General features: G+C 43.3%; 1 protein-coding gene across 21 annotated transcripts in view; it reads right to left on the bottom strand.

The window, feature by feature from the left end:
- KCNIP4 (potassium voltage-gated channel interacting protein 4) overlaps nt 1-25,186 on the bottom strand; it is a 598,831-nt gene that overhangs the window by 30,901 nt on the left and 542,744 nt on the right. For all 21 annotated transcript variants that reach the window (XM_053252519.1, XM_053252518.1, XM_053252525.1 and 18 more), the window contains one exon: nt 547-616. In XM_053252519.1, the coding sequence (XP_053108494.1) occupies nt 547-616 (70 nt within the window). The remainder of the gene's footprint in view (nt 1-546; nt 617-25,186) is intronic.

Here is a 25,186-nt window from a genome sequence, read left to right as displayed (position 1 = left end):
TTCGGGAAAGGTCCAGAATACAATACCAGACTTGGTGTTTAAAATGCATGCATCCTGTCCATATATATGCTGTATGGACAGGGGTGCAATTTCAGTGCTTGCCCTAGGCACTATTTTCCCTAGATACGCCTCTGAGTAGAACTCTCTCCCACAGCAGCTATGCCAAAATACACACCTGAGCACTTTTTGGAAGTGTTGCAAGACCTTCCCACTTAGGCTGTTCTTTGGGCTCATGATAAAGTCAAGAAAAAGAGGATCAATTTCCCTAAATGAGATTATTGCTTGTGTTACTCACCCTAAGCCTTTGGGATGAAGTGAGCTATATTTACATAAACAAACTGCAGATTGTGCTTTTAATAAAAATATATTGTTGGTAGACATACTCATTCATTAATTAAAGACCCAAAAGTACTTCTATCCACTCATTAAGAAGTATAAAAGAGTTCATTAACTAGATCAACAGCATGTTTAGTCCAAATTTTAAAGCAATTACAATGGCAATTGGCTGTGCATTCAAACAAGACTAATTATCTTCAGAGTACTCACCTCCCTGTGGGAAGAACTGAGAGTAAATCTCTTTGAAGGTATCTTCATTAACAATCCCACTGGGACATTCCTAAAGAAAGTTGCAAAGAACACTGATAAATAACATCCCTATGTACGAGACTGCAAAACCAAACTGCAAGGCCAAAATCTACACCAAATAGGGATTTCAGAAAGTAGTGTTGAATTTATTACTAGTAGGTGAGGCCTGTCGTTGACTGGGCAGTCATTTTGCATAGACGACACTGCTTCAAGAGTTCAAGAAATGAAATCCAATATTGCCCTCCAATTGGCCCTCCAATATCAGGAGGTGACACTTGCAGAAACCACAATATTGGCGCGCTTGATCTAACTCCCCAAAATGGATTTAGATTCCTTTGCTATTCCTTTGCGTGGGAAAAGTGACTATATAAACTTTAAACCTTCCCATGCATCAACTGAGAAGTGTGGAGAGGTGTGAAGATTTTGTATGCCAGATTTGGTATCTGTAGACCATTGGGAAGTATGAATTTATTTCATACCAACCAACCAATTTTTGAAAATATATAATCTTCCCTGGTAACTGGGCCCACTCCAACCTGGCAAGGTTGGAGTGGGCCCAGAGACAAGATTTTAAAATGAGCCCACCCCCCACCCCCTAAGCTCAGCTCATGAAGTAAAGAAATCTTAAATGAGGCTGAATAGTGGTAAATAAAGCATAGTTATGTGTATGTATAAAACAAATGTTATAAATGTATAAAACAAATGTTATAGATCTATAAAACAAATGTATGTATAATACAAATGTATGTATATATAAAACCTATGTATGTATATATAAATGTATGTATATATAAAACCTATGTGCCACAATAGAACATCATCCTAAATTATTTTTTTTAAGGTTTTGTAAATTGTGGACGATGCAAGTCATTTAATGGTCCTAGAGAAAGACATGCTGTTCTGATAGCTCCAGGTCTTAACACTCACATCAATTTCGGAGGATGAATACAAATGAAGGAAGCCCTGGCGGGTGCGTGGCTGGGGGAGTCAGTCATGTGACTTGCCTCTAGGGCCCCCCCCAGTCAGTGGACCCCCAGACAACTGTCCCCCCTTGCCCTATTATAGTTACGCCCCTGCCTGGTAAAGGAAAGAGAACTGTACATAAGTTTGAAACGTATATTCTCTATGCCCGTAACACCACAACTCACTGCAAGAAGAACATCGTTATTACAGCATAGACCTCTGGTAACTTCCACTGTCAGCATTCCTCAGCAAGCTAGGCAAATATTAACTCTGCATGTGACAGAAATATCCCCATAATCTTCCTGCTGCCAACCTTTCCTGGGAGATATATGTAGAAGTTACAGAAAAGCAAGATACTTACAAGTGGACCTCGTTATCCACAGGGGTTCTATTCTGCCCTGATACCATGGATAGCGAGACTTTGAGTGAATAGGAATTGGGGGGTTATGTTCCTGGAGGTGAAAATGGTTTCAAAATAGCCAAAAAAGGCAGAAATAATTGAAATAAAGTGCTGTACCATGCTCTGCGGGTCCCCAGTTGTCCAGCAATGCCTACAACATCAATGGTTTACTACAAAATGCTGTGAGGGGTGTTTTTTTTTTAACAGAAGAGCCACAAAATGGCTCCTTCAAACAAAATGTTGGCTGGAAATGACTTTGGAGGTCGTTTCTGGCCACCTAGGAACTGCAGATGCACAGATATTAACCCCCTTTTAAAAAAATCGCATATTGCCTGGCCGCAGATATGCAAAACCACAGGTGTCGGGGCCGTGTATAACAAGGTCCACCTGTATTGATGTTAAAATGACACCCACACAAATCTTTGAATTAAATGTATAAAATTGACAAAGGGAAGCCAGTAATCACCTGCACTGGTTCAAATGGTCCCTGCACAAGCATTATTCTTCACTAAGGGTTAAAGCCCTCTTCCCCACCATGCTGTGGTCCCAATCCAGATTGTTCTCCTTTTGGCAGCTACTTTTTTAAAACAAAAAACAAACAAACCCTAATATGCCAGGATCAAACTATGCATTTAACAAAACAGCCGGAAGCATACATGGAACAGTAGCCTTGGGTTACAACTGAACATGACAGAAAATCCACAAACAAGATCTTCCACGGTTTTTAAACACTTGAATAACATCTGCAGCAGGGGTGTAGCTATAATTGAATGGGGAGGGGGAAGAAATGTCCCTTTGATCTCCCAAGGAAGAAATTGCAAGGAGAGGGGACCCATCTTCACTTTTCCACCTGGGCACACTTCAGCCTTGCTACATACCTGACCTGGAGGATGGGGGTAGTTCAGATCTGGACCACGGAGCTGGAGAAGGAGTCAATCATTTCCCCTCTGCCATTTTCCTAATGAATGCACTTCTTTTCTTGAAGATTCTATTTGTCCCATGGGAGAGACATAAATTATTTCTTACTATTCCGCTATTAAAGGTAGGGGCCCTTATAATTTGCATCTGGCTACCTCTGATTAGGCTGGGCAGGCTGGCAGACAGCTGGAAAAGCAATTTGGGTTTTGTCTGTATTTGCTGCTGGAAAGGTGGCTTGCCAAAGTGGTTGCACAGGGATGTGCTCAAACTTGTTTGGCATCTCCTCAAACCAGTGCCAAACCAGCTCAGGAACCTGCATTTAAACTGGTTCAGCGGGGTGGGGTCTAGTTCCTTTAAAAAGCAGGTAAGCAGGTCCTTACCTGCTCCTCTGCCGCCCCACCACTTTTCCAGGCATGGCACCCACATCCCAAAAGGTCATGCATGGCTGCAGCACTGCTCCCAGCAGTCTGCATGTTGTGTCTGCATGCACATGAACGCCGGGCATGCTGCTGGGTGTAGCACTGCAGCAATGAGAGGCCTTTGGGGAAATGGGCACCGTGCCTGGAAAAGCAGTGAGGTGGCAGAGGAGCAGGTAAGGACCTGCTTACCTGCTTTTTAAAGGAACCAATAGCTGCCACGCCCACAGCTTCCTGAGCTGGTTCGGACACATCCTTAGCGGTTGGTATCCCAGGCCCTGTATCCTGAGAGCTGTATCATTAAGTCTGATGCCTGGACTGATATAGCCTTGGAATGAACACAGGCTGTTCTTGCTGCTACTTACAATTCATGCTCACACTGCACACTTGTAATCAGAGTTTTTACAAAGAAATGGGAAGAGAAGCAAGTTTAGCTTCTTAATAAAAAGGCTAGTTGGAAGAAATGCAGTTGACTACAATTCTGCAGGAGCACAGCAACTAATGGCTGGAAGATCACCTACACTGATCTATATTTTGTTTAGATCATTAGAATTTCACCAATTCCGCCCATGGCTACTTCTGGTAAAGGTCTCAGAAAGACCTTCTTTGAGATGCTGACCAATTCATCAATTCTTGCTATTGTTTTCTTTTTCTGTAATGTTGGAGAGATCTAAGGGGGCTTCCAGTTTTGACACTATAAAAATATAGCCTTTGTTATTGCTTCTAATAGATCAAGCCTCTAAGCCATGGTTAATGCATTTCTATTACTTTGGATGAAGTACAAGTTGCCACCAAAATTTTGCTGAAAGTGACATTTAGAGCAATTTGTGGTTGGGGGGAGTATCCTCCTCCTCAGGCAAAATTGCAAGAATGATCAGGAAAGCAAAGGGCATTTCCTGGGGGTGGGGAGGAGGAGGGGGCACACATCCTTAGCTATCACCAACTTTCACCTAAAGTGGAATTCACAGTGAATCAGCAGGTTCTTCTTCAGGCAAAACATAAGAGGTATTTCAAAGGAAGCCAAAGGAGGTGAAGTAAGATTAGCAAAGTTTCTCAGCGAGGTTTCACACATCCCCAAATGATCTCTTTTTGTCAAAAGATTCAGTTTCCCACATACTCCAGTTCCAAATGGGAGGAAAGACTTAAGCTTAGGGGGGAAAGCATATGAATTCATTTCAGCTCTTTATATTCAAATATTTCATTCTCTCAAACCTGATATAAATTTTGTTGGAAGCATAGCATGGATATCCACTCATTTCATTCATTTATTGAAATACTGAATGAAATCAATGATCAGCAACTGCATGTTAATTCTAGCTCATTACTGATGACTGGCTTCCCAAAAGCCAAATGGGGGCCAAATTACCTTATGTTAAGCCCACCACTTTCTGGTGGACTTAATATTGGATGTGAGCCACAAGTTCCCACTTATTGCAAAAAAGCAGCTGTTGGGCCCAATCCAGCTCAGGACCATCGTGCATATGAGAGAGGGAGACAACCCCTTTGTGCTGTTTTTGAGCCCTGCCTCAATTAGCCCTGCCTAAAGCAGCTGTTTGTACCTAAGTCTAGGGACCAGGGATAAATTTGGACTTCTGCTGGTGTACCGATCACCCCGCTGCCCAGTGCAGTCCCTAACTGAGCTGACAGACCTGGTCGCTGAGTTGGCATTGGAGTGGCCCAGGTTGTTGGTGGTGGGGAACTTCAATGTTCATTTTGGGACTGGGTTGTCGGAAGCAGCCATGACGACTGTGGGCCTATCCCAATTGGTCTCTGGAATGACACATGATGCTGATCACACGCTCAATTTAGTCTTTTGCTCTGATCATGGTAGTGTTCCATGGCTGGTGACTCCTGTCATCTCCCCTTTGTCAAGGGCAGATCACCTTCTGGTTAAGGTAGAACTAACAGCCTCAGCCCACCTCTGCAGGGGTGAAGGACCTATTAGGTTCGTCCGCCCGAGGAGCTTATTGTATCCAATAGGATTCCAAGAAGCCTTGGAAGGGTTTAGGGTTGGCTCTGCTAGTGATTCTGTTGATGCTCTGGTGCAAACATGGAATAACGAACTCACTAGAGCAGTAGACACAATTGCTCCTAAGCATCTTCTCTGACCTGCTTTAAAGACAGCCCCGTGGTATTCAGATGAGTTACAGGAGCTGAAGCAGCAAGGTAGACGACTAGAGTGCAAGTCAAGGAAGACTCAACGTGAGTCTGACCGGGCACAATACAGAGCACATTTAAAGATCTATGCTCTGGCACTGCGAAAAGAAGCAGTTCTTTTCTGTTCACATTGCTTCCGCAAACTCACATCCAGCTGAGTTATCTAGGGTTGTGAGGGGGCTAGTATGTACCCCCTTCCCCTTGAATTTAAAATTGGAACCATCAATTAATCGCTGTGACATTTTAACTGACTTTTTGGAGGATAACATTTCTCGTATTTGGCCAAGCTGGATTCCACGGTTATTGCAGAATCTGCTGTGGAGGTGCCCTTCTTGTCTTAAGAAGACTATTATCCGACCACTTTTGAAGAAACCTGCACTGGATCCCTTGGAGTTGGCTAATTACAGACCTGTTTCTAACCTTCCATGGTTGGGCAAGGTGACTGTGCGGGTGGTAGTCTCTCAGATCCAGGCAGTTTTGGATGATGCAGATTATCTAGACCCATTTCAAACTGCCTTTTGTGTGGGCTATCAGGTTGCAACTGCCTTGGTTGGCCTGAAGGATGATCTCCAATTGACTAGGTGACTCTGCTGATCCTCTTGGATCTCTCCACGACCTTCGGTATCATCGACCATAGTATCTTTCTGGATCACCTGAGGGGGTTGGGATTGGTGGCACTGTTTTGCAGTGGTTCCACATCTACCTCTCTGATAGATTCCAGATGGTGTTGCTTGGAGCTTGTTGCTCTGGAAAGTGAGAACTGAAGTATGGAGTTCCACAATGCTCTTTAATATCTACATGAAACCGCTGGGAGAGATCATCAGGAGGTTTGGTGCTGAGTGTTATCAATATGCTGATGACACCCAGATTTACTTTCCCATGTCAACCTCATCAGGAAATGGCATATCTTCCCTAAATGCCTGCTTGGAGGAGGTAATGGGGTGGATGAGGGATAACAAACTGAAGCTGAATCCAAATAAGATGGAAGTAATGACGGGGGGGGGGGTCAGACCCAAGAGATGATTTAGATCTGCCTGTTCTGGATGGCGTTACACTCCCCCTGAAAGATCAGGTACGTAGCCTGGGAGTGCTCCTGGACCAAAGGTTTTCCCTGGCTTCTCAGGTTGAGGCAGTTGCCAGGAGCGCTTTTTATCAGCTTCAGCTTATTCAGCATCTACGTCCATTTCTAGAGGTGAATGACCTTAAAACAGTGGTACATATGCTGGTAACTTCCAGACTAGACTACTGTAATGCACTCTACATAGGGCTGCCTTTGTACGTAGTCTGGAAACTACAACTGGTACAGAATGTGACAGCCAGATTGGACTCTGGGACAACACGAAGGAACCATATAACACCAGTTTTGAAAGAACTGCACTGGTTGCCGATATGTTTCCGGGTGAAATACAAAGTGCTGGTTATTACCTATAAAGCCCTTAACAGCTTGGGACCAGGCTATTTAAGAGAGCACCTCCTTTGTCAAGCACCCGCCCGCCTTTTATGATCATCTGGAGAGGTCCGGTTGTGGTTAACACCAGCTCGTCTGTTGGTGACTCAGGACCGGGCTTTCTCTGTGGCTGCCCCAGGGCTTTGGAATATGCTCCCTGATGCACTAAGAGCTACTCCTTCTCTGTTTATTTTCAAGAAGCCCCTCAAGACTTTCCTGTTCTCTTTTAATTAGAATTTTAATAATTTGTTTTATATTGTTTTTATCATGTTTCATGTATTTTAACCTGTGATTTTAATGTTGGGATTTGTACACCACCTAGAGATTTACATATCAGGTGGTATAAAAATATGATAAATAAATATTTGCAGCAAGTACAATAACCATTTTAACACAAGGGGATAAAAATGTGCTGGCCCATTTCTAGAAGGCTGATTGTGCAGTTGCCATCATTATATTTGTTTAATCTGAAGGGATGATTCAATGATAATAGGGAGAGGTCATAAGCAGTTAACAAGGCTTGACAGTTACTCAAGAATCCTTCTAAAATTCTACAGTGCTACTAAAATACAAGAATCTAGAGAAAGAAGCTAAGTTCTACTTTCTTGTAAACTTGTCATAATGCTGAGACACAAGAGGGCAGCAATGAGCTCCACAAAATACTTTAAAACAAATATAGGATTCTCGTTTCCAGGATTTCAGCAACTTGTCTCTGTGCTATAAGTTGCCACAAGCAGCTATACAGTTACTTACAGACTAAAAGAGAGGCCTCTGTTTATTAGCCTCTGAAATAATGTGTAAGAACGGAAAACAAGAAAGAGTTTAATTGTTCAAATTCCATAGACGTGGACTTGTCTAAGATGAACTGTTCAGTGTCCAAAATGAAGGCTGATTTGAATATCTCCCTCACTGGAGTCTTGACTAGCGGTCATATGAACAGCTGTGCTACCATATTAATTTAATTCATGTAAGGACTATTATGTCTCTACTGCAGTCTGCAATGAAGTTTCTATGGAATAGGATACATCTGCTGGGTTTTCCCCTTGAGCTTTTGATAATGATATTATCAGACAAGCTAAAGCCCTATTATCCCAAAGGATCAGTGATCTGGATTTGCAGTTAATGTGATACTTTGCAAATAAAACCTGCTCCTGGGTGTTTTTAGATGATATCCGTGATTTTGGATTTAGAGATGCAAAATATCAATCAGTAGTGAACTTTCCTTAATACAGATGCACTCTAATACTGGCCAGGTTTAATGTTTTACCCTGCACAGTTACAGGAAAGACATCTAGGACAGACACAGCATATAGCTCCCAGGGTTCAAACAGAGGTGACCTCTCCCCAACTGTCACTATGGAGTATTTTACTTTGAGGGAGAAGAGAAAGACACAGACAACCTGTATTTAACGACACCAAAGGAAAAGATCTAGCTCTTGAAAATTCTATTTCTTGCATAGCTTTTCAGGGATATTTATTATTTTAATGCTTTTATGGAAAGCATTTGGGAGGTTCGCCCGAAAAGCGGTATATAAATGCCAAAACTAAATAAATACATAAATATTGGGTATGCCCATTGCTGTTCTTTTTTGTCCTTGTGGGCGCCATGAAGTCAAATCTCTTTTACATGTTCTTTTACACTGGTTTAAAAAACTCCCCAAAGAGCTAATTAAAGCAGCATATATCTAGGTAATGCTGATAATAGCTATGATCATCAAAGTTCTCTCTCCTCTGCAGTCCATCAGATTGTGTAAAAGTAAAAACTTGGGGCACCAAAATAATTATAAAACCAGTTTTGTGTTTGGTTTTTGGTTACTTCTAGCTGGTTTAATGAAAAGATTAACCCCTCCCGCCCCACCCACCCCCCAAAACATTTTGCCAGGAACAACTCTAGCCACTTCATTACAGTTAATAATACTGCTTCTTCTCACAGTATCTGTTAGGCAGTCATGACCTTCCAGGACAAGGTATATTTCTTGTCCTGATAAGATAAGGTAAGATAAGATAAGATAAGATAAGATAAGATAAGATAAGATAAGATAAGATAAAGATACGATCATAACAGTAATCGAATCAATTTATTACAGCCATAGGCCATACAGAGAACATACAAAGATTAAAACAAGATTAAAAACAAAATATGCCAGCAGTAATATAATACATAATTATCAGGACAAAACAATAGCTCCTAGGAATTAGATCTTAAACAGGATCTTAGTCTAATAGTGACATAAAAAAATTTCACCACCACGTTAGTAATCTCATTATCTTGATCTTCAAGATAAAAATTCAAATAAAAGGGGTCAGCTCTTCCTGGGAATTGCTCTAACAGAGGGAATATGAGTTCTTTCCTAGTATCAGAGTACAGGGAGCAATATAACATCACATGATAAACTGTTTCAGGGAGGCCTGCACCACAAGGGCATAGGCCAAAATCTGACGATCCCTTATTAAATCTTTTTTCCAAAAGGGCTGAAGGCAGCACATTCATACGGGCCCTAGTGAAAGCTATCCTAAACTTCAAAAAGTGTAGGGAAGCTAAATATTTAGCACCTCTATTCCCTGAAGGGGGCATGATACCAAAAAATAGAGGAGAGCAGGTCCTATTTCCCCTAGAAACTAGATTCTGGTGCTCAGTGTCATGAAGGTGTTGTATAAGTGTAACCTTCGCCTTCTCATTTCCCATGAGTAAAATTTCAGAAGGAGATAGACCCATTTGCAATATTTTGTTGTTAACATATGACAGCCAAGGGCTAGGAAAGGGGTCTCTCCATAGAAACAAAAAATAGGAGGGCTCCTGAATATCCAAGCAAAGTTTAATCCATCTGGTGAAAGTAAGTTCCCATGCTTTAAAAAAAAAATAGTAAGGGATCCAGATTCCAAACATAATGCTGAACAAGGTACACATCTGGGTACCCCAAAGATAGCCCTAATAAATAATGACTGAACCGTTTCCATCTCTGATGTTACTCCCTGAATCCAAAGTGGGACGCCATAAAGTAATTGAGCTACAATCTTTGCTCAAAAAACTTGGAGAGCCATAGGTATATACTGGCCTTCTTTGGAATAGCAGAATCGCAAAAGAGCGTTGAGAGTTTTACGAGCAATAGAGATAGAATACGATCTTTGAGATTTCCAGTTAAGATTATATTGGAAATGTATACCAAGGTATTTGAATTTATAAACCTGCTCGATATTTTCCTTATTTAACACCCACTTATAAAGTTTCCTAGCTTTAGTGAAAACCAGGACCTTTGATTTCTCATAGTTAATAGATAAGTTATTGTCATTGCAATAATGGGCAAAGGCTGCCAGCAATCTAAGGAGACCAAGACAGGTCTGGGACAATAACACTGCATTATCTGCATATAACAACACTGGCACACGAATGTCGGCCAATTTCGGGGCGAGGGGATTTTTTAATTCTAAACACTGTGCTAAATCATTGATAAAAAGATTAAACAATGAAGGGGCCAGAACACAACCCTGCCTGACCCCACGAGTGGTGGGGATTGAATCAGTTACAGCCCCATTGGGAGCATATCTGACTTGGATAGAAGAATTGACATGGAGCTGCATAATCAGGAACAACAATCTTTTGTCCATCAAGGATTTCCCAAGCTTAGACCACAATAATTCCCTAGGAATTAGATCGGACGCAGCTTTTAAATCCATAAAAGCTGCGAAAAGTCTACCCTTGGGAGCACTAGAGTATTTACATGCAAGATGGTTCAGAATCATACAGTGGTCAAGTGTAGAGTGACCTGCTCTGAAGCCTGCCTGTTCGGTCCCTAGGATCTGCTGATCAGAAATCCATGTTTCAGGTTTGGATAACAAATAAAGGGCATATACTTTGCCCACTACCGAAAGCAGGCTAATGGGCCTGTAATTAGACGGGTCAAGATGGGAACCCCGTTTGAAGACCGGAACCACTATTGCTATTCTCCACTTAGCAGGGAAGATACTTGTACTGTTTACTGAAGTAAACAAATTAGCTAAGACTGGGGCCCACCAATCCACATTGGCTATCAAAACCTCTGGAAGAATAGCATCAGGACCAGGAGCTTTACCAGTTTTGAGACGGCTAAGTAAATCAACTATTTCACCTGACATAACTGGAGGCCATAAGGGTAACACCTCAAATGAAGGTGGCACAGAGAGTTGCGTGGGTTGAGCATCATTATAGAGAGCATAAAAGTGGGATTCCCATGTTCTAGCTGGAATCCTGCATAACATATTAGAAAGGTTTGCCACCAAAACAATTTTCCAAAAAGCATGGCTGTCTTTTTGGTTTGTAGCCAATATTAGCTTGTTCCAGGTGTTTTTTAATGCCTGTGTCTAGCATACGGAGGAAGATCAGGCAAACGAATAGATTCGACATTAAGGGCTAGTGATACACAACAAGCCAAACCCGCCTTAGACCTTCCCCTGTTGTTATCTAAATGGGCTTTCAATACATGAACAATATAGCCACTAATATTCAAGTTTTCTTTGGACCAAGTCTCTTGAAACGTTAAAATGTCCCATTGTTGCAAGAAGGTGATAAACTCTGTATCAGACCTTTTCCCAGCCCACCCAGCTAAGTTCCAACTAAGAATTTTCCAGTCAAATTGCCTACAATTTACATTATATTCCTCCAATTCAATGCAGGGATGTAAATCAGATGAAGTCTCTATAGGTAAAGATCTAGAGCCGCTTCCTAGCCTAGATGTAGCCAGTGGGGGATTCATTGTTGCAAGACTGGACACTCCACCATCAAATGAGACAGAATCAACATTTGGATTGTAAAATCCCCACTTAAGATAACCTAGCAGAAGATGTCACTTCTGCACAGGAGATTCCACCAGCTTATCCAAAACTCCACTTACATTTGCAGAGGGGAAAAAGAAATTGGAGATTTTGGTCTGTCTAAGGTGATGGGAATCTAAAGTAGGCAAGTTATTTAATTGATTCCTCTCACAAGAAGAAGCAGCAGGAGCCTTCTCCAACAATACAGGTCTCCCATTGACCTCCTGAGGCACCTTCTTTCTGTGCTTGTAATTTTCTGCTAAAACAGTCTCAAGAGAGGTTAGTTTCCTGATATTAGCCCAGAGGCCATCCTTGAGAAGGGATCCACTGTTTATTTTAAAAATGCTTTCCTCAGCCCGGGATCCCAACGAGCTAGAATTAGAAGGGATAGAAGGAGAACAAAAGTTCTGAGACCTGGAGCTCAACAAAGGATCCTTAAAGTTTGGACCACTCAGATCTTCTGGTTCAGGAAACTCCTCATCTTCCAAAATCTGCAAGAAATTAAAATCATCTGACAGTTTTCCAACTTCCGAAATTGTTGTAAAAGATAAATCTTTGTGTTCACTAGAAGGCGGGGGAATTGAACTAGATGAAACATGCACGTCCAAAATGGAGTCTCCAGGCCAACAGCCCTGAAGAGGATTCTGTGTCACAGAAGAGGGGTGTCTCCCTTGAATTCCCTTCTGGAAATTCTCTTTCCGCCTAAGATTCCGCTCTAGCAAACTGGGATTCACAGCCTTATTAGGAGAGTTCATCCGGTTCACATTCATATCCACAAACTCCTCAAAGACCCTCATGGGGAAAATTGCCCACACAGCCAAATGACTCCTCATTCTTATCAGTGATTGCGGGATCAAAGCATGATCAAATGTAAGCAAGAGTTTGAGCATATGCGCTTTGAAAGGTCTTAGCTCTAAAAACGTCATCAAATCAATGGCTTGTACAGGAAAAGCCAAAATTTGAGCAAGGGACCTACAAATTTGCACTTTTGAGTACCACCTCTGACGGTTGGTTGAATTCAAGCAAATATCCAAGATAAGTTGTTTGGGTTGGTATACTAACCAAAAAGTTCTCACATTCTCCCCATAATTATGATGTCCAGGATGAATCAAAGAAGGGACCCCTCCACGGATACTGGAACCTCCATACAGTGGTATTTGGTCTGTAAGTGGGGGCTGGAATTCTGTCTGCACGCCAACATCAGCAGGCTGGTGGTCCTCCTTCAGACTTGTTACTATAGGAGCCCTAAATTTATCATTTAAAACAGGCTTAGATAATTTCTTCAGTTCCAAAGCCAGCTGGTCCATTTGTTCTGAGACTTTAGAAAAGTGCTGGAAAAGATATTTTGAAGTTTCCAGCACTAATAAAGCCAGATTTGAGGAAGAATCCTCACCAGAATCAGGTAAGGACATTTTCCTAGGAATAGGGGGAGATAGATCAGCTGAGTCATTCAAGAATAACAAAGAAAGCTCATCCACTTCACTTAGATTACTAGCCGGTTTAGAAGATTTGTAGCCTTCAGACTTTGATTCAAAACATTCCCTACCGAGCTGCTTCTCATTCCAACCCCTAATTTATCAGAAGTGTGAGTATCCTCATGAATATCCTCAGTGGCTCTGCAATTCAACTTACTTTCACTCTGAGGTTGCTGCAACTGTCCTGGTTGCTCAGAAAATATGTCCTTCTCCACTTGAAATGTTTGATTTACTTGAGATGTAAACTTCTCTTCTCCCAGGAATTCCTGAGCTGAGGGTCTCTCTTCAAGTTGCTTATTCAACTTTATAGCTAGTTTATTTTGCTTTCTTCTCATATTTCTATATGAAATATGATCAGCTTATCAGCTTCAGCAACTGACAGTAGAGTAGAAAAAACAAACTAAAACAAATAGTAATTAAGATAAGAAGCGGAGCAGAGAGAATCAGCATCCTTCCTTCAGTGTCGTTAACCAGAAGTTCATAATAGTAAAAACAGATGAAAGGGAAGAGGGAAGAGAATCTGCTTCAAAAATGATTTGTCCAGAGCTATAGTAGATCTCAAGACACCTATGACACAACTGAGCCAAAGTTAAAGAACATGCGTAACTCTACCATTAAAATCAAAAGGTGTTTAGTAGGCTTGTGCCCGAAACGTTTTGGTGGCCATTATGAAGGCCTCCAAAACGTTTCGGCTCCGGGGCCGTTTTGGTGCTTCGGCGCATGCGCTTGCTTCTTCTGGCCACTTCCGGCTGAGGACGAAAACGGGGCAGCACGGAGGAACGCTGCCGCCCTGAGGGGCTTAAAAGTAACAGAGCGCCAGCGGGGGATATGCGGCGGGAGGGGTGAGTGCACCCTCCCCCGCCCTTATAGGACTACCCCTGCCGGTGCCGAAGAAACTTCGTGCACATCCCCAGTGTTTAGCTGTAGCAGAATCAGGCTCTTTATTGTATGTATGTATGTATGTATGTTGATGATTGATGATTAATATTAAAAACAACTGTAATCTCGACTGCAGTGTTCCAGCTAGTCTGACAATTCAAGCTCTATACTTCCTGGATGTTAATTTCTTAGCTCCCATTTAGCTCAGAGAAGATACAAAGTTTTAAACATAGATCTGATTTTTAAATGCAAAACAACAAAAACTGCAAATCTGAGACACACTGGATGGCAAGTAATGATTTGCTGAACTTTGGATAAGTCTTAAAAGTAGTATTATCAACCAATTAAATATTTTAGTTCATTAATCATCTGCCCTATAACTGATTATTCAACCAAGTTATACATTGCCAAAAACTCAATCTAGGTACATTTTAATTTAAGTTAAGTTACCTTGTAATGTAGTTTGAAAAGCTACTACTCACTGGTGTAAGAAAAGGTCATACTGAATATTTTCTTTTTCGGAGCCTATTACTAACAAGTACCAGAATCAAATAAAGACAGGCATGTCTTGGCTCTCTGCCTCACTGATTACAATTAGCCATGACCAATCAATCAGCTAAAGCTGGGCAAGCCAATCCTATGGTCCTGCTGCCACAGCAGGGCTAATGCTGCCATTATATTGTTGGAATCCTATGCTCTCAGAGCAACAAACTCAAAAGCACAGTAATTAGAATAGTATCAAAAGCTAACATCGCAGCACTGCCAGCTAGTCCTATAGCTTTCCCAACAATTCTGTCACAATGTTGCTCACTGATGATACTCCCCATTACCCAAGTATAGAAGGCACCAAAACACGTAGCAATGCCCCCATGTTACCAAGGCATAGAAGCTACCAATAAACATGAGACAACAGAAGGGACATCAAGGTGGCATGACAGAACACATTCCACACACCTTCCCACACAAAATACAGGTACATCTGCTTGTGTAAAACCTATGATACCAAAGCAGCTCTCATGTTGGATTGAAGGATCTATATGTATAGATGAGAGCCTCACAGAAGTAAATTCCAATACTAGAAGTGTCTCGGCAAAGCATGTTGGGAACTGTAGTATTTAGAAGTCCAGTGCATGTTTTTCTTGTAGTTGTAACTGAGTAGTGTAGGAGGATAATCTGGGCCAGGTTTTGCAGAATATCCAAATAAATAAAACTAGGCCTCTATAGCCCGGCTTGTGTGACCCAAATAAAAACTGCTTCTTCAGGCCGTTCTTTGTATTGTCTTCAGACACCAGGAAAAGGCTTCATATCTCACAGGAACTACTCCCCCTTCCAATATTTTGCATTTTGATGAGGAGTTGCTGGCCACTTTTACTCGAATGCAGGGGTGTAGCTATAATTGAGCAGATGGGTTCAAAGAACTTGGGCCCCCAGTTCCACCACTCCCTATTTTCTTCATTATCTCCCTCACTCTGAGGGGCCCCCTCTACCCTAGCTATGCCCCTGCTCAGATGCCCACAACAACAGAAGTCCAAATGGGATGCCTCCAAGTGCATCCAAATACAATCAAGAAGCTTTGTCCCCGATTCATTGGCACATCAAGAGCCCTATCTAGCAACTACTACTGTATTAAAATTCTCTAAAGCATACCCATGGCTAATCCCATGCGTGGCAGCTCTTGCAAGATTCCTGACAGGGAAGAACAGAGCAGAGCACAGCAGGGGGAGCCTCTTTCTGAGCCAGCCTGCCGAGGAGGGAGGGAAGTCAAGGAGGAGACAGTGGCACCACTGTGAGCCAGCAGGAGAGCACATGTCGGCTCCAACCGCCCACCTCCTCGTGAGGAGGACATCTGAGCAGGCAGTGGCACAGGGGGCAAGAATCAACTGGACGAAGGAATATGGGGAGGGGGAGGGGGGAGAACTGGCTGAAGGGATGGGGTGAGAATGAACTGGCTGAAGGGATAGGGGGTGAGATGGGGGTGAGAACGAACTGGCTGAAGGGATGGAGACGAAATGAAGATGGGGCAAGGAACTGGGTCAATGGCAGGGGAGAGACAGGGAGAACTACAGTCACTAGTACTGATTAATTCTCTAATTCCCTTAACTATAGCTATAGTTAAGGGGATGAGAGAATATATACAGCTTAGGTATGAGTTATCTTAGAGAGCGCCTTCTTCGGTATGATCTCCACAGCACATTAAAGTCATCTGAGGAGGTCCGTCTTCAGTTGTCACCAACATGTCTGGTGGCGACTCAGAGGCAGGCCTTCTCTGTGGGCTCCTGGGCTGTGGAATGCACTCCTGGCAGAAATCTGCAACCTGAGTTCATTATTGACCTTCAGGAGAGCCCTTTAGACCTATCAGTTTGGCCTGGTTTTCTGAGGTTTTAAAAACTCTTTTAATAATATTTTTATGTTTTTATATTTTTCAATTTTAACAGTTAATTGGTTTTAGTGTTTTAATGATTTTTAGTGTTTTTAAACCGCCCTGAGCCATTTTTGGAAGGGCACTATAAAAATCAATCAATCAATCAATCAATCAATCAATCAATCAAACAAAGTAACTAGCTGGGCTGGGCACAGAACATCTGTTCCTCCAGTTTGTCGCAGCCATTTTCTCTTCCCCGCCCCCGTTCACCACCACCGTTTTCTCGCCTGCCCACCACAGCCATTTTCTGCCCAACTGCCTGCCAGTGTTTACTTTTCCTGCAGGCCAGCCAGGCAGCCATCCAGACGCCTGCCCTCCTGCTTGCTGGGTCCTCCGACCTGCCAGCAGGCCACCAGCTACCATCACTGTTTTCTCCCTCGTCCCTGTCACTACCCAGTCCCTGTCACTATCCAGAACTCTCGTGAGAGCTGCCACACATGGGATTAGCGACGGTTACGTCTAAAAGATAGATAGATAGATAGATAGATAGATAGATAGATAGATAGATAGATAGATAGATAGATATTGTTAACTCCTCACTTGGGTTAAAACAAAATATGCCCAGGTCCTAGCTGTTAAAATATCATTTTATGCAATAATTTACTGAAGTTTGCATTGGAAAAGGTTCCTGGGGAAAAAAATGAAGATTAGTTGTTTTAATAACTGACATATTTTGCTGTTTTGCATGAGTGTCGTGAGCCACAATTCATTAAGTGTCAGGCACATTGAGTTTTTCAGATAAAAAAAATTACAAATGTTCATATTATTAACTGTTATTAGGATTGAGTGACTTTTCTTCAAAGTTTCCTCTGTAAGACCAGAATTAAATATATTTTGGGTTATATTATCCTCAGTATGTGCAAAACTATACATTATATATGAGAATGTGCTTATGAGGCAAGACCTATCATGATGGATTTTCTCCAGTTTTCCTCTAATGAATTACTTGCACTTGATTCAATTATGCTGCACACCTTTTTTTTAACTTCAATTATCTGCTGTTATCTGGAGGGAAAGGTTAGAGATCTATTCATTTAATATCCTGTCTACTTAAGCAGTATTATTCCTCGCTTTGTTGTGCTTATACCTCAGTCAGAATTAAGAATTACTTTTATTGCTGGCAACCAGTCAAATATTATTTTGGAAACTTTTTTGAGGTATCTCCCAGAGCATCTTCTCTTTGAAGAGAAGGTATAAAGTTGCCAGATGGTTCTGATCTTGTTTAGTCTAACATTCAGAAACATAAATATGTGAAGCTTTTCCTGTATCTTCACATTCGTGGCAGGAAAACGTTGTGGTTCCATGTGCCTGGTGCTTTACCAAGACAGGGCCACTAGAGCTGCAGTTTCTCATCCGGCTCCCTTTGACCCGAAGAGTTACTGCTAGTGGCAGTATACCATTCCATTCCATTGTAGTGGTGTGCACAGCACTGTACCTCCACAGTCCGGCACTGGGGAGGGGGGCTCTTTAAGGGCAGGGGAGGGTGTATTTACCCCTCCCACCACTTTTCCCCCTCCAGCGCTCCCATTTTTTAAAGCATTTGGGGTGGCAGGGTACCTCCCTGCCGCCCCTTCCCCCATTCTTCGGCAAAAGGCTTCAAAAGCTTGACTGTGCATGCGCATGTTGCGCGCGCACATCACATCTGTGCCTCACAACTGCCTGTGCGCATGTCGCGCACACACACATGTCTGACGTACACACGGACGTGATGCACGCTCACAATGTGCACATGTGCAGTCAGGCTTTTGAAGCCTTTTGCCGTGGAACGGGGGAAGGGGCGGCAGGGAGGTACCCTGCTACCCCAAATGCTTTAAAAAACGGGAATGCTGGAAGGGGGAAAGCAGCGGGAGGAGTAAGTAACCCTCCCCCACCCTTAAAGATCCACCCCACCCCACCCCCGGTGTCGAACTGCCGAACAAGCCCCAGGTCCAGACTGGTCCGGAGGCCCTTAGAATAGACCAGTCCATGCACATCCCTATTCAATTGTATTATAGCACACATGTAAGCCTTTATATAGCTAACATCCCAGTAAAACAATGAGGGCTACAATTTGAACTGGAATTTGAAAAGAGCCCAACTGCCGGGGTGGTGAATATTCCAAGGCAGCTGAGAAAGAGAACAAAATTTCTGAGGCAGCTGAGGCAAGATTGAGAAAGATGTGGCACTGTTTAAGTGTGGAAGTTCACACATCTCCCACTCCAGATTTACACATCTCCCTCTCCAGATTCCCTGGGCTTGCCTCTGTGTCTTTCGTGCACCAGACTCCTGGGGAGGGAGTTCTAAGCTCGGTTTTGCATGCTCGTGAGAACAGCCTCATAGTTAATTTCTAGACTATCAATTTAATGTCAGGACTATGAGCAACCCCAACTTGGCAACGTAACAAATGGCTGCCCAAGGGAGAGCACTTACCAGTGATCAATCCTTGGGAGATCAACCACAGAAACCAGGCACGGAGTAAGGCAGCACACTGCCTGGGATTGGAGCAGCAGAGTGGGAAGGCAGAGATGTGGCAGGACACTGGAGGCTGCTATCCTCTTGCAAGAGAGCCCTGCTGCAGTTGCATGGGGCTGTTTAAGTCTACAGGAGGAGAACAAGAGGCAACCTCTGTGACAACAAGGACTCCTGTCGAGGACCATAGCTGGAGAAGCAAGGCCTTGCCAGAGGGAGCCTGAGGTGGTGGCTTAGAACTCCCTCCCCAGGAGTCTGGTGCACGTAAGACACAGAGGCAATCCCAAGGAATCTGGAGAGGGAGACGTGTAAATCTGGAGTGGGAGATGTGTGAACTTCCACACTTAAACAGTGCCACATCTTTCTCAATCTTGCCTCAGCTGCCTCAGAAATTTTGTTTTTTTTCTCAGCTGCCTTGGAATATTCACCATCCCTGGCAGTTGGGGCAGCCCAGCCCGGTTTTGCACGCTTGTGTGAACCACCGAGATCGCAGGCAATTCCGGTGGCCACAGAACAGCAAACCCACCTAAGTAGCCTCCAGCTTAAATGAGGTTAAGGGGGCAAGTGCTCCCTTACCCTCATTTTTTTGATCAAGTGTCCGCCACGGGAAGGGAAGGTTAACCCTCCTTCCACACAGTTAGCCTTGAACCTCTTCTCACTGGTCGTGAGAAGAGCTTCTGTGAGTAGTTACTAGCGTGCAATATGACTTCCTGATTTAAAAAAAAATAACAATGCCCAGTCGTCATTCAGTTATTTAACCAAGAAACCTTAGTTAAAATAGACTATGGTTTCATGTAACACCAGAATCGGTCCCAAGTCAGATCTTTGATCCATTTAGCACAATACTGTCCGCTGTGACTTGAAACAACATTCCAAGGCCTCGAGTTGAGATCTTTCCTACCCCTACTACTAGAGATCCTTTTAACTTAAGTTGTCGGGGACTGAATCTGGAACCTTCTGCATGCAAAACATGAGCCCTACATGCCCCACCATTCACCTCTAGCCTTTCCCATATTTTTATGGTGGCCAAGCACACAGTGCTCCTCTAACTTTAACAGCTGTGTTGTGTGGAAGAACGAATTTCAGCAGCTACAACTTTTCTCACTCCTACATGATCAGCTACAACTGTTAAAATGCCGCCTTTAACACAAATGGAGCTCTAACCTCCTTTGCACCTGGTTACTTATATACTTCACCTTTAGGAGTGGTCTTCACTTCAGAAATCATTGCAACAGCTCTGTTAAGTAGATCAATATTATTTTATCCATATTGCAGATGGGAAGACTGAGGTTAAGAAACTGGTGGCTTGTCCAAGGGACATTATGGACTCCTGGCTGAGGTGCTACCTTCCCTCTAAGGTGTGTGCATGAGCGCACATGCACAGAATTCCAGACCCTCACACAGCTGTTTTCAGCAGGTGCTCACCATGCTGCTACTCGTGCTGCCTTTTTCTTTCCCCCGCCCTGCCAAGCCACGCTGCACTGTGCTGATCCTTCCTTTTAACTGTTTCCAGGTGTGCAGAGTGGGATGGCACGCAGGTGGAGAGGGAAAGGTGAACTTAGGGACATAGGAAGCTGCCATATACAGAGTCAGATCATTAGTCTATCTAGCTCAGTACTGTCTACACAGACTTGCAGCGGCTTCTCCAAGGTTGCAGGCAGGAATCTCTCTCAGCCCTAACTGAACCTTCCCCCTTACAAGCCACATCTTCCGGAGAGGAGAGCTGGTCTTGTGGTAGCAAGCATGACTTGTCCCCATAGCTAAACAGGGTCTGCCCTGGTTGTATCTGAATGGGAGACTTGATGTGTGAGCACTGCAAGATATTCCCCTCAGGGGATGGAGCTGCTCTGGGAAGAGCAGAAGGTTTCAAGTTCCCTCCCTGGTTTCTCCAAGATAGGGCTGAGAGAGATTCCTGCCTGCAACCTTGGAGAAGCCGCTGCCAGTCTGTGTTATTGAGCTAGATAGACCAATGGTCTGACTCAGTATATGGCAGTTTCCTATGTTCCTTCCCCTTCACTATCATGTTGCTTCTTCCTTTCTCCCTTCCCACTGTGCTGTACCCCAATAGGATGCCTGGAGGAGAAGACGCTACTGGCGAGCCACTCCTCCCTTGCAATTTTTTTTCCATTTCAGCCCCATGGACTTTGATTGATAAAACTATCACTTGCCCACAATATCGTTTTTGTTTTCCCTAGCCTGCTGTGGTCTCTGATCAAACAGATGTTGCAGGTTTTTCTAGCACTTCAAATACTTGCAGCACCTATTTGACCAGAGACCAGAGCAGGAAGAAAAGAATGTATCACAGACGACAACGGATTTATCCTTCTGCCTTCACATCTCTGAAACTTGGCTGAAGATGGCTTTCTATTACTTCTCTAGTGCCTCCAGCAAGGCAGGAGGGAAGTTAAATGAATTGCTCAGTCCTCTGGAGCTTGGTCAGCCTGAGAAGGCAGCACATGCAATTACTTGGCTGCTTTTTGGATCACCATTTAGCTAGGAAGGATTTCCAAAGAAGCAGAGTCAAGTCACTATGAGCTCCTGGGGCAATGCTCTCCACTTCATCTGACTCCCCCTGTGCAATACTCAACAATAAAGCTTTCATATATGTCCCTTAGATATAGATGCATTCTTTTTATAACTTCAAAGCAGTGTGAGAGAATTTTTCCTATCAAAGGAAGGCCAGAAATTAAAACAAAACAAAACAGTATGTTGTTCAACCCATCAATATATCTGCTGATGTACTTTACAGTCCAAAAGCTTACCAAATACAAGAACAAAGTAAATGGCTCCCCTCCATCCTGCTTAACGTCACAAACGAAACAACACACCACAAATTAGCTCTTGTGACTAATGCCTGATTAGGTGCTTACGTGTGAAGAAAGATGTAATTTAAAAAACAAAACACAGAGCTCAGGGCAAATTTCTCATCTACAGTGAAAAACTGCCTTCCTCCCAGCTTCGTAACTTAAACGAACAGACATATATACCAGCAAACTGGACACTGGCTTCAACATTCAAGCCTCAGTTGCCAGGAACCTTGCAGGGAGGAGGACACCTTAACATCTGCTGCCCAGTGGTGAGAGCCTGTGAAGCTGCTGTCTGTTGTTGTCAGCCTGCCAGTCTATGTGCCCCCTAATGTGTGGAGCTGTGGCTGCTGCCCTGTGGGTGAGTCAGTGCAGGATCGGGGCCAGAGGGAGTGAGTCAGCAGTTCTTGAGGACCAGCTGTCCAGATTAGCCATCTTTCCAGGCTTATAGAAGGGCTGCTGTCTATGGCAGCAGGCCTGCCACCAGCGGGGTCGCCACCAAAGGAGCAACACCAAAGGGGGTCACCGCCCTGTGGGGGCGGGATGAGGGCAAGATGGTATCCTTTTGTATTTTTTAGGTCCTAGCTGTTTCAGATGTGTCTTGGTTTGTCTGGGGATGGGGAGACAGGAGGTGTGTCCACTGACTGTGTGGTGGTTATTCTGGGCAGGGGTGGGGTGAAGAATAGAAGAAGTAAAGTTGGCAGGTCAGCGAGTTGTTACAGGGGAAGGGAAGTCAGAAATCTATTAGACGGAGGTATTTATTGTGTGAGGTCGGAATTTAGGAGATGATTTTGATCTGCCAGTTCTGGATGGGGTCACATTGCCCCAGAAGGAACAGGTATGCAGTCTGGGGGTGCTCCTGGACACAATCCTCTCCCAGGTTCCCAGGTTGAGGCAGTGGCCAGAGGTGCCTTTTATCAGCTTAAGCTGATATGCCAGCTGTATCCGTTTCTTGAGATAAATGACCTCAGAACAGTAGTACATCTGCTGGTGACCTCCAGACTTGATTACTGCAATGCGCTCAATGTGGGGCTGCCTTTGAATGTAGTCTAGAAACTGTACTTGGTCCAGAATGAGCTCTGGGTTATGGTCTCTGGGTTATCTCGGAGAGACCATATCACTCCTATCTTAAAAGATCTATACTGGTTGCACATAAGTTACTGGGAAAAATACAAGGTTTTGGTTACAACCTATAAAACCCTAAACAGCTTGGGCTCTGGGTATTTAAAAGAATGTCTTCTTTGCTATGAATCACACCACCCACTGAGATCATCTGGAGAAATTCATTTGCAGTTGCCACTGGCTCGTCTGGTGGCTAGTCAGGGATGGGCCTTCTCCATTGCTGCCCTGAGGCTTTGGAAAGCACTTCCTGTTGAAATAATAGCCTCCCCATCTCTGTCAACTTTTAAAAAGGCAGTCAAGATGCATTTGTTCACTCAGGCTTTTAATTAGATATTGTTTTAATTATGTTTTACATACTTATAATTAATTTTAATTGTTGTAATGTTTTAATCTTTTTATCTGTTGTTTTTATTGTTTTGTTGTAAGCTGCCCAGAGACTTGCGTTTTGGGTGGTATACAAATGTGATAGATAAATAAATAAATAATTAAATCAGTCTTCCCCTTCCCCAGTGCTTCAAGCTACTGAGGCTATTCACACGAGTGCGAAAAACTGGGCTAAGGGAGCCCCGCCCAGTTTTGCACACTCATGAGAAACACTGGAATTGCATCCAATCTCGGTGGATACACAGTGGCAAACCCACCTAAGGAGCCACTCAGTTAAACAAGGTTAAGGGCGTGAGCACTCCCTTACCCTTATTTTCCTGATCGTAGAGAAGTATCTAGGGAAAATAGCGCCTAGGGAAAATAGCGCCTAGGGCAAGCACTGAAATTGCGCCCCCTGTCCAAACATCTGACACCCATCTTTCAGATAACTTTACCATAATATCAGCTGAAAAATACAAGCCAAGCTCGTTAATTTTTTAATGTTTCAAAAACTATTTAGCAGTGGACGTAGCTAGACCAAAAAATGCTGGGAAACTACAAATTTCAGTCTGCTGGGGCTCATGGGGCTCCCAATTACTATTTGGAGGTGTACTTGGAAAATTAAACAGAAGTGCTTGTCTAATTCTCTACTATGCATTGTAGCATCACTATTACATAAGTTTTAAAAATAAATGGAGAATTTGACTTTTCCCAGATACTCTCAAAAGAATTAAAGGATATGCCGAGTAAACTGTGTCACTGCTTGGAATATATTCTAGTATTTCAGAAAGACAGTTAAAATGAGAGAAAGAGAGCAAGAAACTCCCAGTGGGCCTTATTACTAAGGATTTCACACTGACTCAAAGACAAACTTACCATTAATAGCCATATTATTAAGACATCACGTTTAACTCACTTATCACAATAAGCAAAGTAAGAGCAAATGAATACAATCCTAGCTCATAAGCTTCAGCTCAGTATTCACAAGCCCTGATTCTCTGTATATAGTGCCAAACTGAACATGTATACAGTGACTTATATTAAATTAAAAAATTTACCTGTAGCCCCTTTGGGGGGCTTCCTAAAGGCTGTGGGAGGGGGTCTGCAAAGGTTCCCCCTCCCCCCACTGGCCTCTAGGGCCTTGCAGGGACCATTTGAGCATGTGCAGTGGCCATTTTTAAAAATAAATTTTGTATTTAAAAAATGGCCACTGAAAACAAAATGGCCCCCACCATGATCATATGGTCTCTGTGAGGCCTGGCATAGCCTAGGGCCTCACAGAGGCCATTTGAGCATGCACGGTGCCCTGCCTGCCCCACCCTAGATACGCCCCTGCCTGATCGTATGTCAGACTACACAAATCCACTATATTTATTTTATTTAGCATATTTCTATACTACCGAAAATGCAAGTTCTCTGGGCAGTTTACAGGTCAATTAAAAAAAACAACAACCACCCAATAAAAAGATTAACATGTTTCAACAATTAAAATTTTAAAAGTTAAAACTATTAAAACACAATTAAAACAATATCTAATTAAAAGCCTGGGTGAACAGATGTGTCTTGACTGCCCTTTTAAAAGTTGTAAGAGATGGGGAGGCTCTTATTTCAGCAGGAAGTGTGTTCCAAAGGAGAAGGCCTGTCCCCAAGTAGCCACCAGATGAGCCAGTGGCAACTGCAGATGAACCTCTCCAGATGATCTCAATGGGCAGTGCGGTTCATAGCAAAGATGTTCTCTTAAATAACCAGGGCCCAAGCTGTTAAGGGCTTTATAGGTTATAAACAAAACCTTGTACTCTGCCCAGAAACTTATCAGCAGCCAGTGTAGATCTTTTAAAATAGGAGTGGTATGGTCTCTCCGAGATGACCTGGAGACCCACCTGGCTTCCGCATTCTGGACTAACTGCTCCGTCTGGACTAAGATGGAGGTACTTATTGTGCATGCTCGTGCAGGGCATGCTGGAACTTCCAGGGGCCACACGGCCCCCGTACTCTGGAG

The sequence above is a fragment of the Hemicordylus capensis genome, chromosome 5 (genome assembly GCF_027244095.1).
Source record: "Hemicordylus capensis ecotype Gifberg chromosome 5, rHemCap1.1.pri, whole genome shotgun sequence".
Classification (NCBI taxonomy): Eukaryota; Metazoa; Chordata; class Lepidosauria; order Squamata; family Cordylidae; genus Hemicordylus; species Hemicordylus capensis.
The sequence above is the reverse complement of the archived record's forward strand: the minus strand, read 5'-3'. Positions and strand labels throughout refer to the sequence as shown.